Genomic DNA, 13,744 nt, shown 5'->3' with positions numbered 1-13,744 from the left:
CATGACCTTGGGCTGTCTGGCCTGATGGAGGCAGTGCTTCTCCTCTGCCGATGTGGCCTCTTGGGTGGTGTGAAGCCGTGTGTGGTCAGTCCCTAGCTTGCCAAAGGCTCTGCACCTGGATTTGCTATAGCCTGTATTCACGAGTGTATTTCTCCCATTCGTGGCTTAATTAATCCTTGATACGCCTTAAGCAGATGCACATGGATTCTCTTATCACCACAGACATTAAAATAATGCCGCACTGACATGGAGACAGCCACCAAGATATGATGGCACACCCAGAAATAACCTTTACATACGTGCTCAAGTGATTTTCAACACGGTGCCAAGGCCATCCTACAGAGAGAGAAGAGCTCGCAAACCGAGAGAAGCAGAATTCTGAAGGCTTGTCTTTGTCCCTTAGGAGGAAGAATCTACAAATCACATATTTAATGAGGGATATGCAAGCAAGCATAGAATATATAGAGAACTAAATTTAACAACCAAAGCCTAAGAAATCTGATTTTATTTATTTATTTATTTTTTATCAGATGGTCTTTTATTGAAATATTTTCTCTTGTTGCTTCTTAGCTAGCTGGACATTCCACAGCACCACTGTTGATGTCATCAATGATGTCATGAGGGTGGCGCCCATCCACATTGCAGCCCACAGACTGTGCAGTACCCAGGATCTCTTTAATAGTTCCAGAAAGTTCTCTGGCTAAAGACCTATGTCGCATCTGCCGGGCAATGTTGACTATCTCGTCGAAAGTGATATTTCCGCTGTGTTTAATGTTCTTCTGCTTCTTCCTGTCTCTTGGTGGCTCCTTGAGGGCTTTGATGATCAGGGCAGAGGCAGAGGGCACCACCTCAATCTGGGCCTGTCTGTTCTGGATGGTCAGTTTCACTGTAATCCTCAGGCCTTTCCAGTCACCGGTTGCCTTGGCAATATCATCACCAACTTTTTTCGGAGACAGACCCAGGGGGCCGATCTTAGGGGCCAAGGCGGATGTGGCGCCGACCTCACCTCCGGTGCACCTCAGGTACACGACTTTGATCTCGTTGGGGTCGAACTTGGGCGGCATGGTGGAGGCGGCTGGTGTTGGATGAACCCGGATTCGGGACGACCGAAGAAAGTTGCACCGTTGCCTCCTCCGAGCCGAAAACCGAAAGGAAGAAATCTGATTTTAAAAGCCAGCAAAGGACTGGAATAGACACCCATCCTGAGCAGATCGAGGAAGCTCATTGGTAGATGAAAAGAGCGTTGGCGTCCAGAATCTTGGAGCAGTGCACATAGAGACCACACCACTGCCTCCCAGCTCCTTACCCCTCCCAGACAGAAACACTGACTCCTCGGTTTGCACATTTTCTACAATTGTGAATTTTCTCTAAGTGAGGAGGAGTAGGTAGGAAGCATAAGAAAGCTCCATACTTAAGGCACCGATTTGCCCTTTTTGGAGAGTTCTTGAGCTACTAACCTTGGAGGCATCCCTGAGGCTGAAAGTTGACCCTGAGAGGCCTTCGAGGGTCAGTAGACATATGCTGCCTCTTTGTGTCAAACTCTCTCTCTGTAAACACACACAGAGAAACATATCACACACACACACACATGCACACACCATTTATACACCACACCCAGTCCCTCCGTATGCAATGCATACATATACACATTTACACTGTGATCATTCACATGATACTACGCATACATACTTTCTATACACACATACACACTGTGACATAGTCACACTCACACACCCTGACATGGTCACACTCACATACCATGACATAGTCACACTTACACACCCTGACATGGTCATACTCACATGCTGTGACATAGTCACACTCACACAGTGTAACATAGTCACTCTCACATGCCCTGACATGGTCACACTCACATGCTGTGACACAGTCACACTCACATGCTGTGACACAGTCACACTCACATGCTGTGACATAGTCACACTCACATGCTGTGACATAGTCAACACTCACACGCCCTGACATAGTCACACTCACATGCTGTGACACAGTCACACTCACACACTGTGACACAGTCACACTCACACGCCCTGACATAGTCACACTCACATGCTGTGACATGGCCACGCTCACATGCCGTGACACAGTCACGCTCATACACCATAACACATTTACACAACATCATACACACACACATTCACATACCACAACACATTCGCACAGACACAGGCATTCCTATGCCCATACCCCCACTGACATATACTCTCATATATACCCTCTGTACACCTGCTGGTGCCCACAGCATCGCCAGCAGGCACTGCCAGATCTTGCCAAAGACTGGTGCTGGCAGCCATTCCCACATCTGGACAGATGGCTTATGAGGACAGTATTTCCTTCCCATGTTTGACCTACTGAGTACCTTTCCAGCTCACGTCGGCCCCTGCCTTTTGAGGGCACCTTAGAAGACGGCTCCTGACTTTTTGGCCCCCTTCCTGTCCATCTGGTGGGTGGCTGCCCCATTTCTGTGTTTCCACAATGCTTAGCCCGATGACCCTCTCTGAAGATACCATCATTGTGACACTTGTCTAGTTGCTTGTTCCCAGCCATGGGGGTATCAAGAATGAGTCAGGGGTCCCGAGATGCAGCACCCACAATGTGACATGTGTGGGGAGTGAGGGGACGAGAGAGGGTTACTGGCTTGATGTGGCTCTGCCGAGGCCCTGCTACCATCTGCTGCATCAGCTAAGACAGGCAAGTATTCCACCTTGATAAGAACTCGAACCCAGTGGCCCACTGCCTTTTCATGTGCACACAACAGGGTGCATGTGTCCACTCCTACACGGGAAGAGTTCGGCTGACTTGGACACTTAGTCAGAGGCTGAGGACTCAGCAATGATGACTCACGCATGTTACAGAGCGGTTTTAGTTCTGTGGAAAGAAGTTAGATGTGGCTGCATGTCACGAGTGCTCCGGGGGCCACAGGTGGGTGGGGCAGGTCCATTTGACCCTGTGATCACCTCTGATTTCTGTGCTGAGGGTTTGCTGACAGAAGGTGGTTAGCTGGGATGAGTGATGTTGGCGGTGGAGTTAAAACAGTTGTTTTTTTTTTTTCTGTGTGAAACCGCTTGCCTGCACCCCCCCCCCACCGCCCACCTCTCCTGGCGTGTGTATGTCTGCCACTTTAAAAGCTATGAGCATAGGCTGAGAATTATTTTTGATAATTGCCTACATTTTCTCAGAGAAAAGAACCCCAGGAACCCCGGGGATGATGAGTGGGTGGAACACCAAAGAGTCCAGCAGTTCCATCCTACCCAGACACCCACCCCAACAGAAGCAACCAGATCTGGCCGTGGTAGCCAGGCTCCATTTTGTTTTCTCTCAGAGAGTGCCTTTTGCAGCTCAGGCCAGTGCCAGCCAAGCCCAGAGGCTCCTGCTGCGTGTCCTCTTATTTAGAAACCTTGGCTCTACTGGGAAGATACTGTAAATAGAGCAGGCTGGCAAGTCTGAACCAGGGGACAGAAGTCCCATGTACACAAGGATATGGGACTGACTCGCACACGTGACCTCAAACCACAGATGGGCACGAATGCACACAGTTTGTGAATGGACTCAGATGGAACTTATACTCACCTTGCTTGAATACATTCACACATGACCTCATAGAGGTGTGAATATACCACAGGACATGAACTACGCTCAGACACAAACATATTTAAGACAAACCTCACACTGCAATAGATTTGAATAGATATAGACTTGAACTTACACTCACAGATAAGTGTGAATACACAGCATGAGAACACACACAAACACACGTAAAGCAGATATGAACTCACACTCAATAGACTTCAAAACACACAGTATATACATGTAGACTCAACTCAAACACTAAAACTTACAACTCAAAGGATGGACTTGACATACTCACAGACAGAAATGAATTTGCACACAGATAATCATGAATTCACACTCATGGGCAGACCTGACTTCTCTCTCCCAACTTTGAGCTCCTGGCTCCAGCTGGGCACCATCTCATTCTCTCACAAGTTCTAATTCAAACAGTTGACCAAGGGACTTGCAGGCAGTCACTGTTAGCGGTAGGCAGAAATTTCTGTCCCTCAGTCACTCCCTAATAATCACTCAGAAACTTAATATAAATTATAAACACTCAGTTGATAGCTTAGGCTTATTATTAAACAGCTCTTATAACTTAAATTAACCCATTTCTATTAATTGCTGCATTGCCACATGGCCCGTGGCTTTAGCTGTCTTCTAGCATGTTTTTCTCCTTCTGTGTCTCCTTGCTGTTTCACCCTTCTTCCTCCCAACCTCCTCAGTCTGGCAGTTCCACCTATACTTCCTGCCTAGCTTCCACCTAGTCAGCTCTTTGTTGACCAATAAGAGTGACGTACATCCTCAGTGTACAGAAGGATTATTCCACAGCAGCCAGCCTCTTAATTCCCTACGGTGTCCAAGAACTGTCCAAGTTGGTTCCAGTTGCTATGGCAAACTATCACATATGGGTGCTTTAAACAATAGATTCTTATTTCTTGCAGTTCTGGGGGCTGAAAATTCTGGTGGCTGGTGAGGGTTATGTTCTGTTTCTTAGATGATGTCTCCTTGTGTGCTCATGTGAAAAGATAGGCAACTTTCTGGGGCGTCTTCTACAAGGACGCTAATCCCAATTAGGAGGGCCCCACCCATAATGACCTCAATAGCTCCCAACACTACCCCCTTGAGAGCTGGGAGCTAGAGTGTGGATGTTGAGTCTATAGGGGGCTCCCATTGCTAATTCACTCAGAGATAGCGACAGAGGAAATCTGGCATCATCAAGCCTCCTGATGGGCCCAGGGCTGAGCATGCTGTGTTTATCATAACCTGCCACACCCTGGCTCACATGGGTAGGGCTTCCTCTTCTGTTTCCTGCATTCCTGTATGTCCTTCCAGTGCGGTGTGGAGGGCAGAGATCACACTCACCCGACATCAGCTTCTCCAGTCACGCTCACTCCGTGTATGGTTGCATTGCTGCCCCTCCACTTCATTCCGGCGGGTTTGTATTTACCCACATTGGCATGCTGCATGCTTGCTTGTTTAGCTAGCTGCCTTACATACACATCCACTCCAGAAATGTCCGAGCCCTCTGCGCTCTTGGCACTATACCTAGAGTATAAAAGAGATGTTAGTAACACTTCCAAGTTGACTATACTTTTCTCTTTGCTGGCTTCCTTCGAGACAGGATCTCACTATGTAGCCATGTCTTCAACTCATTGTCTTCCTGCCTCAGCTTCCCAGTGAACTGAACTTTTGAGATCATTCATGTTATGTCTTGAGAAAAGGAAAGGGAAGACTTGATTGTGCCTGCTTTTGTCCTCAGTGCCCGTGTGTGCATGTACGTGCATGTCAAAGTGCCTGCAGAGGTCAAGGGACCTCAGGTGTCTAGCCTTGCCTTCCACCTTCTTTGAGACAGGGTCTCCTTGTTGCTCATTGCTTTGTGTGTGTCAGGCTATCTTGCCTGCCCCAGGATTCTGGAGAATTTTCACCTTCACCCCACCTCCCTGTAGGAGCACTGGAATTACAGATGCAAGCTATTGTACCAAGCATTTATGAATGTTCTGGGATTTGAACTCACACTTCACATTTTAGTCCCTAAGGCATCTACTTCCTTTTTTTTTCTTTATTAAATAGCAGTGTAAACAATTTAAAATTGGCCTGTGTTAGTAATAGGAAAGGTGCTGGGGCAAACCTGTGATGACAGTCCTGGCCCTGTAGAGGTCCAAGAACTGGAGGTCCCCTGTAAAGACCTCTTTTTATGTGAGCTAGCTTATTGGTTTACAGAGGGGCTTGTTTTCATCTGTTGCCTTTCTCCTTGAGAGATTGTGATTAACTGGATATTTTGTGAGTGACTGATGTGTGGTATGTAAGACGTTTTGGGGATTTCAGAGGGAGATAAAGTCCTTCACAACTTTTGAAACTGAGGAAGAAGGGTCAATAGATTGCAAGAGTCAGAGGTCAGGAGGGCAGGAGCAAAACCGTGTCTTCTGGCCATGACAGAAGGCTCTGCTCATGGACTCAATGCGGCTGTGGTTGCCCTTACAACACCTGTACAAGATCAAGTCAACCAATGTTCTAGCATGGAGTGGGAAGGGTTTCCTAGATCCTGCCCCTAACTGAGGAGCTAAAAAGGGCTCCTGGCTGCTGGGGAGTGAGAATCAGTATCCTTATAGGATGTGGTTGCTGGGCACCCAGGCTCCAAAAATGGTCTATACCCAGAAGTATATGGGCAACAAAATTCAAGTTGACATGTTGTTGAATTAAGAACAAAATGGACACCAAGCTGTGGGCATATGGATGTGGGTGGATCAGAGTTACCGAGAGGAACTGGAGGTGAACATGATCCAAATACATTGTTCTCAAGGAATTAATAAAAAATTTATTAAAAAATCCTTTGAGGATGCAAGTTTTATGAGCATGCACATGAAACAATAAGACAACAACACAGAAACAGGCATAACTATAAGGACATATTCGGAAAGGTTAACTGCTTAGTGAGACTGGCTGTCTTGAGGCAAAAGGGGAAGTCAGGGTTTGAACCCGAAGGGACATTTGTGGAGGGAGGGAGGACAGGTAAAGCCCTGCATTTCTGTTTGCCCGTTGCAGAGGGTGTGTAGAGCCTCTTGCATTATAAAATGGGTGGCACACCTTGCCTTCGCTGGCCACTCTGTCTGGCAGCTCCGGCCTCTTTCCTCCTGGCTCCAGTGCTGGCCTGCTACCATTCCCTTTTGCCCAGCTCTCTCTCCTTGACCCCTAGGACACCCTAGATTCTCTACAATGTCTATCGATTGATTGAATAGCATCCTTGTGGGTGGGCCTGCCGTGGAAGTGTTCAGAGGTGGAGGGGGTGAACGCTGGCATGGGGCAGGCGCTCCCTGAGCATGGACTGGCTTTGTTGTTGGAACCCTTACTGGCATTACATAGTCAGGTCATGGAGGAGTGCGTCTGATGACACATGGCTCAGTTGGGCATCTCATCTATTGCTGATGACTGCGAGGAGCCCGATACAGAGTGGTGTGTCATGGGAAGCCATAATAAATGACTCAAGTGGCAAGGTAACAGGGATGTGTGCTTTTCCTTATCAGCGGGGCCTGGGGAAGCCTCTGGCTTCTGTTGGGTCCTAGTTCCTTCCTGAGAAGAGCCAGGGTGGAGGGCAATTTTCAGTGTCCTGGAGGGTTTGAATGTACAGGACCAGCAGAGACCATGAATCCATGTCACTGGAGGACCCAGCTTGTCACCAATTTGGGGTGTAAATCACCCCCATTGTAAATGCACCTTTCAGGGTGCTGCACCTCATTCCCTTAGTCAGAAAGCCAGAGAGGTGCTGCTTCCATTCCTCCAGGGTGTTTCTGGGTGGCGTCAATGCATGTTTAAGTCTCTGCCACTGATTCCCAGAACAGGTACTTGTGACCCCTATTTATTAAGTCACTTGCCTGACCTTTGGTGGCCAAGCAGAGCCTCACTACACGGAGACTACTACCCAGACTCCCTGCTCATGTCGCTGGGCCACCAATTAATTGGTGAGGATTCCGAAGCTTGGCCCTGGTCGCTAGAAGCAGGGAAGCTTTGGGTGAACGACAGCTGAAAATCGCTGTTCCCTCTCATACTTAAGCTAGACGTGCTGACGAATGGCAAGGAGGGTGGGGGGAGAGCAAGCTCAGTTCCTTTCTTTCTTTGCTTGTCGAGAAATCATCTTTATTCTTGGCCCACAAACAAGAATCGCAGAACTCCAATTCCTTCCATTGCTTGTTTCAGAAGAAAAGAATTAGCTGGGGGCAGGTACCTTGTTAGGGACAGATTATGTATAAAAGACAGGAACAAAGCTCCAAGATAAAAGGCCCTTCATGTCATTGAGATGCTTCAAGTTAGCCTCTGGGACAAGTGCCTCTTAGGTCATTTCAAACTGGGGCCCATTCTTGGGACCTCCGTGGATTAAGAAGTAAAACAACACCCGTGGTCCCGGCCATTGTCGTGGCCCTTGTGTCAATGCGGGTTAATTGAGACTTGTGCTCCTTCCCATTCGGAAACTTTGTGTGGGACACAATGTGTGTGGCTGCAGCTTTTTAAAGTGCAAACTAGGTAAGAATTGCAGGTGCTTGATTTGCCTTCCCAGATAATCACACACACAGACACACACAGACAGACACGCACACATGAGTGAGAAAGACTTCAATAGGCAAGAAATTTAACATATTTCTCAAAATATTGTAACAAAAATTATCCCATGACTCCACTCATAGGAGCATGCCCAGGAGAAAGGAAAACACATGCTCACATGGATGCTTAAGCATGCACGCGTGGCTAGTATGAATGTACATAAGAGTCCCAAATTGGAAATAACCAATGCGTCCCTCAGTTGATGGATGGGCAGATGAAATGCGGTGTGTGTGCACAGTGGGACAGCGGGTGGTCGCATAAAGAGGAGATGTTTTGTTCTCTGATGCTGCAACACTGGGGACACTGGCATCTTGTGTGGAGGGAAATAAACCAGCAACAAAACATCCCATACTGTATGATGCTGTGTTTGAGGTGTCCAGATTTCCGGGGTCTGGAGATGGAACGTGGCTTGCTGTCCCAAGGGTGGGGATGGTGACTGATGGGCAGAGGCTCCGTTTTGTGGTGAGGAAAATATTGTGAACTTAAGATCTGGCTGGCGATGGTGCAAGACTTGGAGAATACCCTAAAACATGGACTTCTGATATGTCAATAGAGACACAAGATGGGAAAAATCCTCACATGCAAACACAAGGCATGATGCCTTCCACAGGTTTGGACCATGACCCCATGGTGGACCCTCTTACCTGAAGGTCTGGCCCTTCTGTTGAAGATCAGAAGGGCTTTCCTCTTGGCCTTCCTCACAGCGACAGGAACATGCGTGTCCACAGCCTTTCTCACAGCATTCTCTCAATGTCCTCGGGCAGAGCCTGGACAGCTGGACCCTAGCCTGCCCTCGTGGGCCACACGTGACACTGGTATTTACTAATTAGCAAGATGCCCAACTGGACTCAGAGATTTTTCTCATTGGACAAAGAACCTACATTTTTCTTTGGAAGAGCAGAATGAGGGTTGAAGTTGCAAAAGGATTCTCACTCCCAGCTCTGGGATAGGTGCTGGGAGCAGAAGGAAGGGAAATATTGAGGAGTCTCGCTTGGCTTTCCTAGGAAGGCCTGAAGTTTCCTTTGCTCCCACCCAGTCTGCAATATTGGATGCTGACACGGCCTATAAAGACTCTACACACAGCTGCCCCCACTCAGCAGCTGTCATTCCAAGCACACACAGTGTGACGACATCATTCCTGGTGATGTCATGGAAACCAAGAAGGAGGGGGCATCTTTTGTGGGCTGTGATGACCCTTGCTGTAATGATAGCACTAAGGTTCTCGAGGACGTGGGTGTAAAAGCAATGTAAATAGCTATGGATTTCACAGTAAAGGCGAGCTGTGGTGTACCAGCATTTGGCTGGCCAAGCCCTCTGCCTGCCATCCCTGCTGAGATGCACTGCACACGGAGACTCGGTGCTGCCAGTGAAGTGGGGCTTAGGGTTGGAATGGGGCGTAGGGTGTGGTGAGATAATTATACTGTTACAATTCTGCTCATACTGCAGGTCTCTCTGTACGAGCCTTCCTTCTGGGGATTGGAGCTGGGTGCCTGGTCACAGCCATAGAGTGTCCTTCATTGCTCCTGTGATAGGAGACTCTCCTGGAGTACCACCGTCATCTAGGGAACACTTGGCTTGTGCGTTTTCCACATCCTAGATAGTTGCCTCTCCTGGTTAGTCTGTGTTGGTGGCCAGCATTGGGGGAGGGTCTATGTGCAGGCACTGAGACCCTATCTCTTCTGTTGAAGTCTTTGGGATCCCTCTGCCTCTCTCTTTGCCCGTTTTGGTTTGGTTGAGACAGGGTTTCTCTGTGTAACAGCCCTAGCGGTCCTGGAACTTGCTTTGCAGACCATGCTGGCCCCAAGCTCACAGATCCATCTGCCTTTGCCTCCCAAGTGCTGGGAGGACGAAAGGCATGCCCTACCACACCTGGCTGCCTTCCCTTTCTTTGGAAGAGGAAGGAAACATGTAGAAACTGATATAGTTTTTTTTTTCTCTCCCTACTTGTCTTGGGATTGGATAACTGCACAGTTCTCATGGTCTGGGTGATGTGCTCCATTTGTCTGCTAACCAGACATCCAGGGTGTGTAGAGGATGAAGGCGATGGGCATCTGTATCTATATACAGATAGTTACCCTATATCTGCATATAGGGTGCGGACACCTGCATCTGTACACAGGGGTGTGAGCATCTGCATACAGGGGTACAGGCACCTGTACACAGGGGTGTGGGCACCTGCATACAGGGGTACAGGCATCTGTACACAGGGGTATGGGCACCTGCATACTGGGGTACAGGCACCTGTACACGGGGGTGTGGGCACCTGCATGTGGAGTGTAGTCATCTGCATATAGGGTATGAGCATCTGTGCCCCAAAGATGCTGTGCCTGCATGCACTCTGTCCATAAAGCTTTCCTAACCCATACTTCCTACTCATGGCAGTCAAGACTGGCAGTCAGAGCTTCCAAGCTGAAAGTGAGTTTTTAAAAAAATCATTGTAGCATGATGAGAAAAAGAAAACTTACCAACAGGAAAGAAGCACACCCCAGTTGGAGCCTGGTCAAGACGTCAGAGGAGACTCTGCGTCACAGGTGAGAGACATGAACACTCAGACAGGCCCAGCTGAGCTGTGTGGCCATTGCTGCCCGCCAGCTGCAGCCCGGTTCCTAGTCTGCTCATCTACTGTAGCCTACTCCAGCGGCAGAGGATTCAGGCCTGATGAGAGCTCCTGTGGAAGGGACATGATGGCCGATGACCAGTGTCCCGCTGCAGTAATAAAACGTCTAGACAGCAATTAGCGTTCATTTCCCCGAAGAATGCACCGTGTCATTGGAAAGTCCTCCACGCTGCACAGGAGCCATCAGGGTCTGCTTCCCCATGAATCAATTCTCAGATCTGATCAGGGTCTGTTTGGGAGCAACCAGGGCTCCGGACAGGCCCTTCTCACCCTTCTCTCTCGCTGTGCCTCGTGTTCTGGGCCCCCAAACAAAGCAGTCATCTCTAGTCTTCTCATTCTACAAACCTGTCCGGCTCGGGGTTTGGGAATGTTTTGTCCTGGGAGAAGGTGCTGTGGGTCTCCCTGTTTCCTTTCTGTTTAACCCCAATCCTGGATTCCAGATGTAAAGGCTGTGGCCACCAGGAAGGTGGCTTAACCAGGCTGACCACTAATCTGAGCTGTGGCTAGGCCTTGTGGTACCTGCTCCTTTCTCTTCCGAATTTTCTACCCCATGCCCAAGCCCACTCTGCTGTTCTTTGTCTGGCTTCCCCTCCCTCCCCCAATCCTGGCTTTTTGTAAAAGATATCTTTATGTAGTTCTGTATGACCTTGAACTTTTGATCACTATGCCTCTACCGTCCTAGTGCAGGGATCCCAGGGGTGCCCCACCAGTCCAGTTTCATACAGTAGTGGGAATTGAACTCAGTATAAGTACTCCACCTCAGTGAACTGTATCTCAGCTTTGTCACAGGGTTCTGATGGGTCTCAGTGGATTATGGTCCAATAAACAGAAACGGCTTCTTCCTATCCCGGCACTCCTGAGGCTCTTTCTGTGTAACTAAGAGCCCGCTCCCTTCATAGGCAGGCTATAGAGTCAGGGCGCCTTCTAAAATGGATGTGTTTTGCAACAGGGCTTGTCCCTGGACAGCCCTATGCCTTCTATAACAGAGAGGCTAAGAAAGGAGCCAGAGGTATCTTTCACATAGATGGAAAAACCAACCTACAGACTTTGATGTATAGGAAAAAACTTTCCAGAGGAGTTTACTCCCTGAAGGTAGACAAGTAATTGCTGTAAGAACATAACTCGTTTATGTGTTAAAGGATATGAAGCCTATTTAGAACATATCAAAGAATATGGAGAAAACATACTGTTTGCAAAGCTGAAATGACAAGTTATTTGCACCAAGATGACACATATAGAATCTATTTGACCAGGTACTTTGTTGTGCAAGCATGTGGCAACCAACCATCTTGCTCATGGTCTTTCTTAGCAGTGTTGTGTAGCTTGCATCTAATGTTGGGGTTCTCAATTTGTGGGTTGCTACCCCTTTGGGGGGGTCAACTAATCTTTTCCTAAGATCAGTGGCCTAAGACCATCGGAAAACACAAATATTTACATTATGACTCATCACAGTAGCAACATTACAGTTACGAAGTAGCAACAGAACTAATTTTATGGTTGGGATCACCACTACATGAGGAACTGCATTAGGAGTTGAGAACCATTGATTTAATGGAAGGACAGTGATCTCCTATAATCTGGGGCCCAATTTATACTTCTGCAGGGAGGCATAAGAATTGCATGTTGTTCTTATTCTTGGGACTCTCTCCTTGGTGGGTCCCATGCTGACTCTTGTTTTGGGACATTCTTCCTCATTCAGGTAGGAACCCCAGTAGTTCTGGTAGTGAGTCCTGGACGTGTACAGTGCCCCAGGCCACTGCTAAAGTGACAGAGAGGGGCTCTAAGATGGATTCTGTCTTTGTTGTCCGGCGTCAGGTCAGTTTCCTGGGTTCCTGTGATTACTGGTCTCTGGGGAGTGTGCTGCAGAAGTATCACTGACGTGGCACGAAGCACCCCGTGCTTAGTCACAGCAGCGATGGCGTGGTGGCTTGCTGCCCTGGTGACAGTGCTCTGCAGAGGGTGAGTGGCAGAGATGCTCCTGTTTCCTCTGTGCCCTCCTTGGTGCTGGCCTCAGATGTCCCCTTCTGTGGCAAAGGTTGCCATAAAGTTTTCTAAGAAATTTACATAATTGTCCATTATTCCCGTCTCTGCCTCTCAGTATTTGTCCCTCCTAACATCCCGCAGTATATCTGCTGCCAGCCCCTGGCATGGGTACACCCCATCCTCTCTGAGACATTTTTCTGAGATTGTAAATAAAAGCCACAGCACCGAGACGCAGACAAGATGGAGCCCATCGGAGCTGGAAGTCGCAGCAAAGTTATAATTACAGCGGAGTGGCGCGGGGTGAATTCCTTCCACCCATAGATTTAATTGTCGTCAGCTGCAGAGGACAGGGTGCACTGACCAGAGAAGTGGGGGTAGGGGAGAATGGAGAATGCAGGCCCAAGGCGGTCTGCAGCCTCTGGGAGGGGCGGCAGGTCTGAGAATGTGCGCCCCGGGGCAGCCTGCAACTGTGTATCTATGTGTTCCCCAGGAGGATGACAGGAGCCCCTGAGATCTGATAGGATTTTTGCACAGTGGACTAGATCAAACGGTAGCACTGGGAACCTTTTGTCCAACCTCTGACACAAAAAAACACATCCGGACAACCGAGAACCAGACAAATAGCAATTAAAAAATTCAGAGAGGAATATGAGGTTTTAAAAGTGTAACTTGTTGGTTACTTGCCTGAGCTACTTGCTCCCCAGAGGCACAGACTCATAGGCAGTGGGGGCTACTTGGGGCCCCTCCCCAGGCTTACCTCTTCTCTGCTTTGTGCAAGCAACATTAGGGCATGCAGGTTCCTTCTGGGCTCGCTGGTGGCCGAGTGGCCAGGGAAGGGAGGCAGCCCGGCTAATTGCTCCTTCACAGGGTGGAAATTCGCTTGCTGCTAATTCGAGACTCCAGCAATGATGATAATAACGATGCTAATGACTGTGGGAACAGGGATTATAGGTAAGACACAGTTATAATCAGGAAGCT

The 13,744-nt window shown here is 48.5% G+C and overlaps 1 protein-coding gene across 1 annotated transcript; it reads right to left on the bottom strand.

Moving 5' to 3' along the window:
* Positions 1-520: 520 nt before the first annotated feature.
* Positions 521-1,152, bottom strand: LOC126515394 (60S ribosomal protein L12). The gene has a single exon (XM_050165018.1). It carries the CDS (start codon positions 1,062-1,064, stop codon positions 567-569), a length of 498 nt encoding a protein of 165 aa, XP_050020975.1. The 5' UTR covers positions 1,065-1,152; the 3' UTR covers positions 521-566.
* Between the last annotated feature and the right edge of the window lie 12,592 nt (positions 1,153-13,744).

This window comes from Alexandromys fortis, unplaced genomic scaffold (genome assembly GCF_014885135.2).
Source record: "Alexandromys fortis isolate MF-2015 unplaced genomic scaffold, M_Fortis_MF-2015_v1.1 scaffold_160, whole genome shotgun sequence".
In the NCBI taxonomy this organism is placed as follows: domain Eukaryota; kingdom Metazoa; phylum Chordata; class Mammalia; order Rodentia; family Cricetidae; genus Alexandromys; species Alexandromys fortis.
This window is presented reverse-complemented; position numbering and strand designations above follow the sequence as displayed.

Coding starts and splice junctions, on each gene's coding strand:
- LOC126515394 (XM_050165018.1), bottom strand. CDS start 1,064: ATGCCGCCCAAGTTCGACCCCAACGAGATCAAAGTCGTGTACCTGAGG.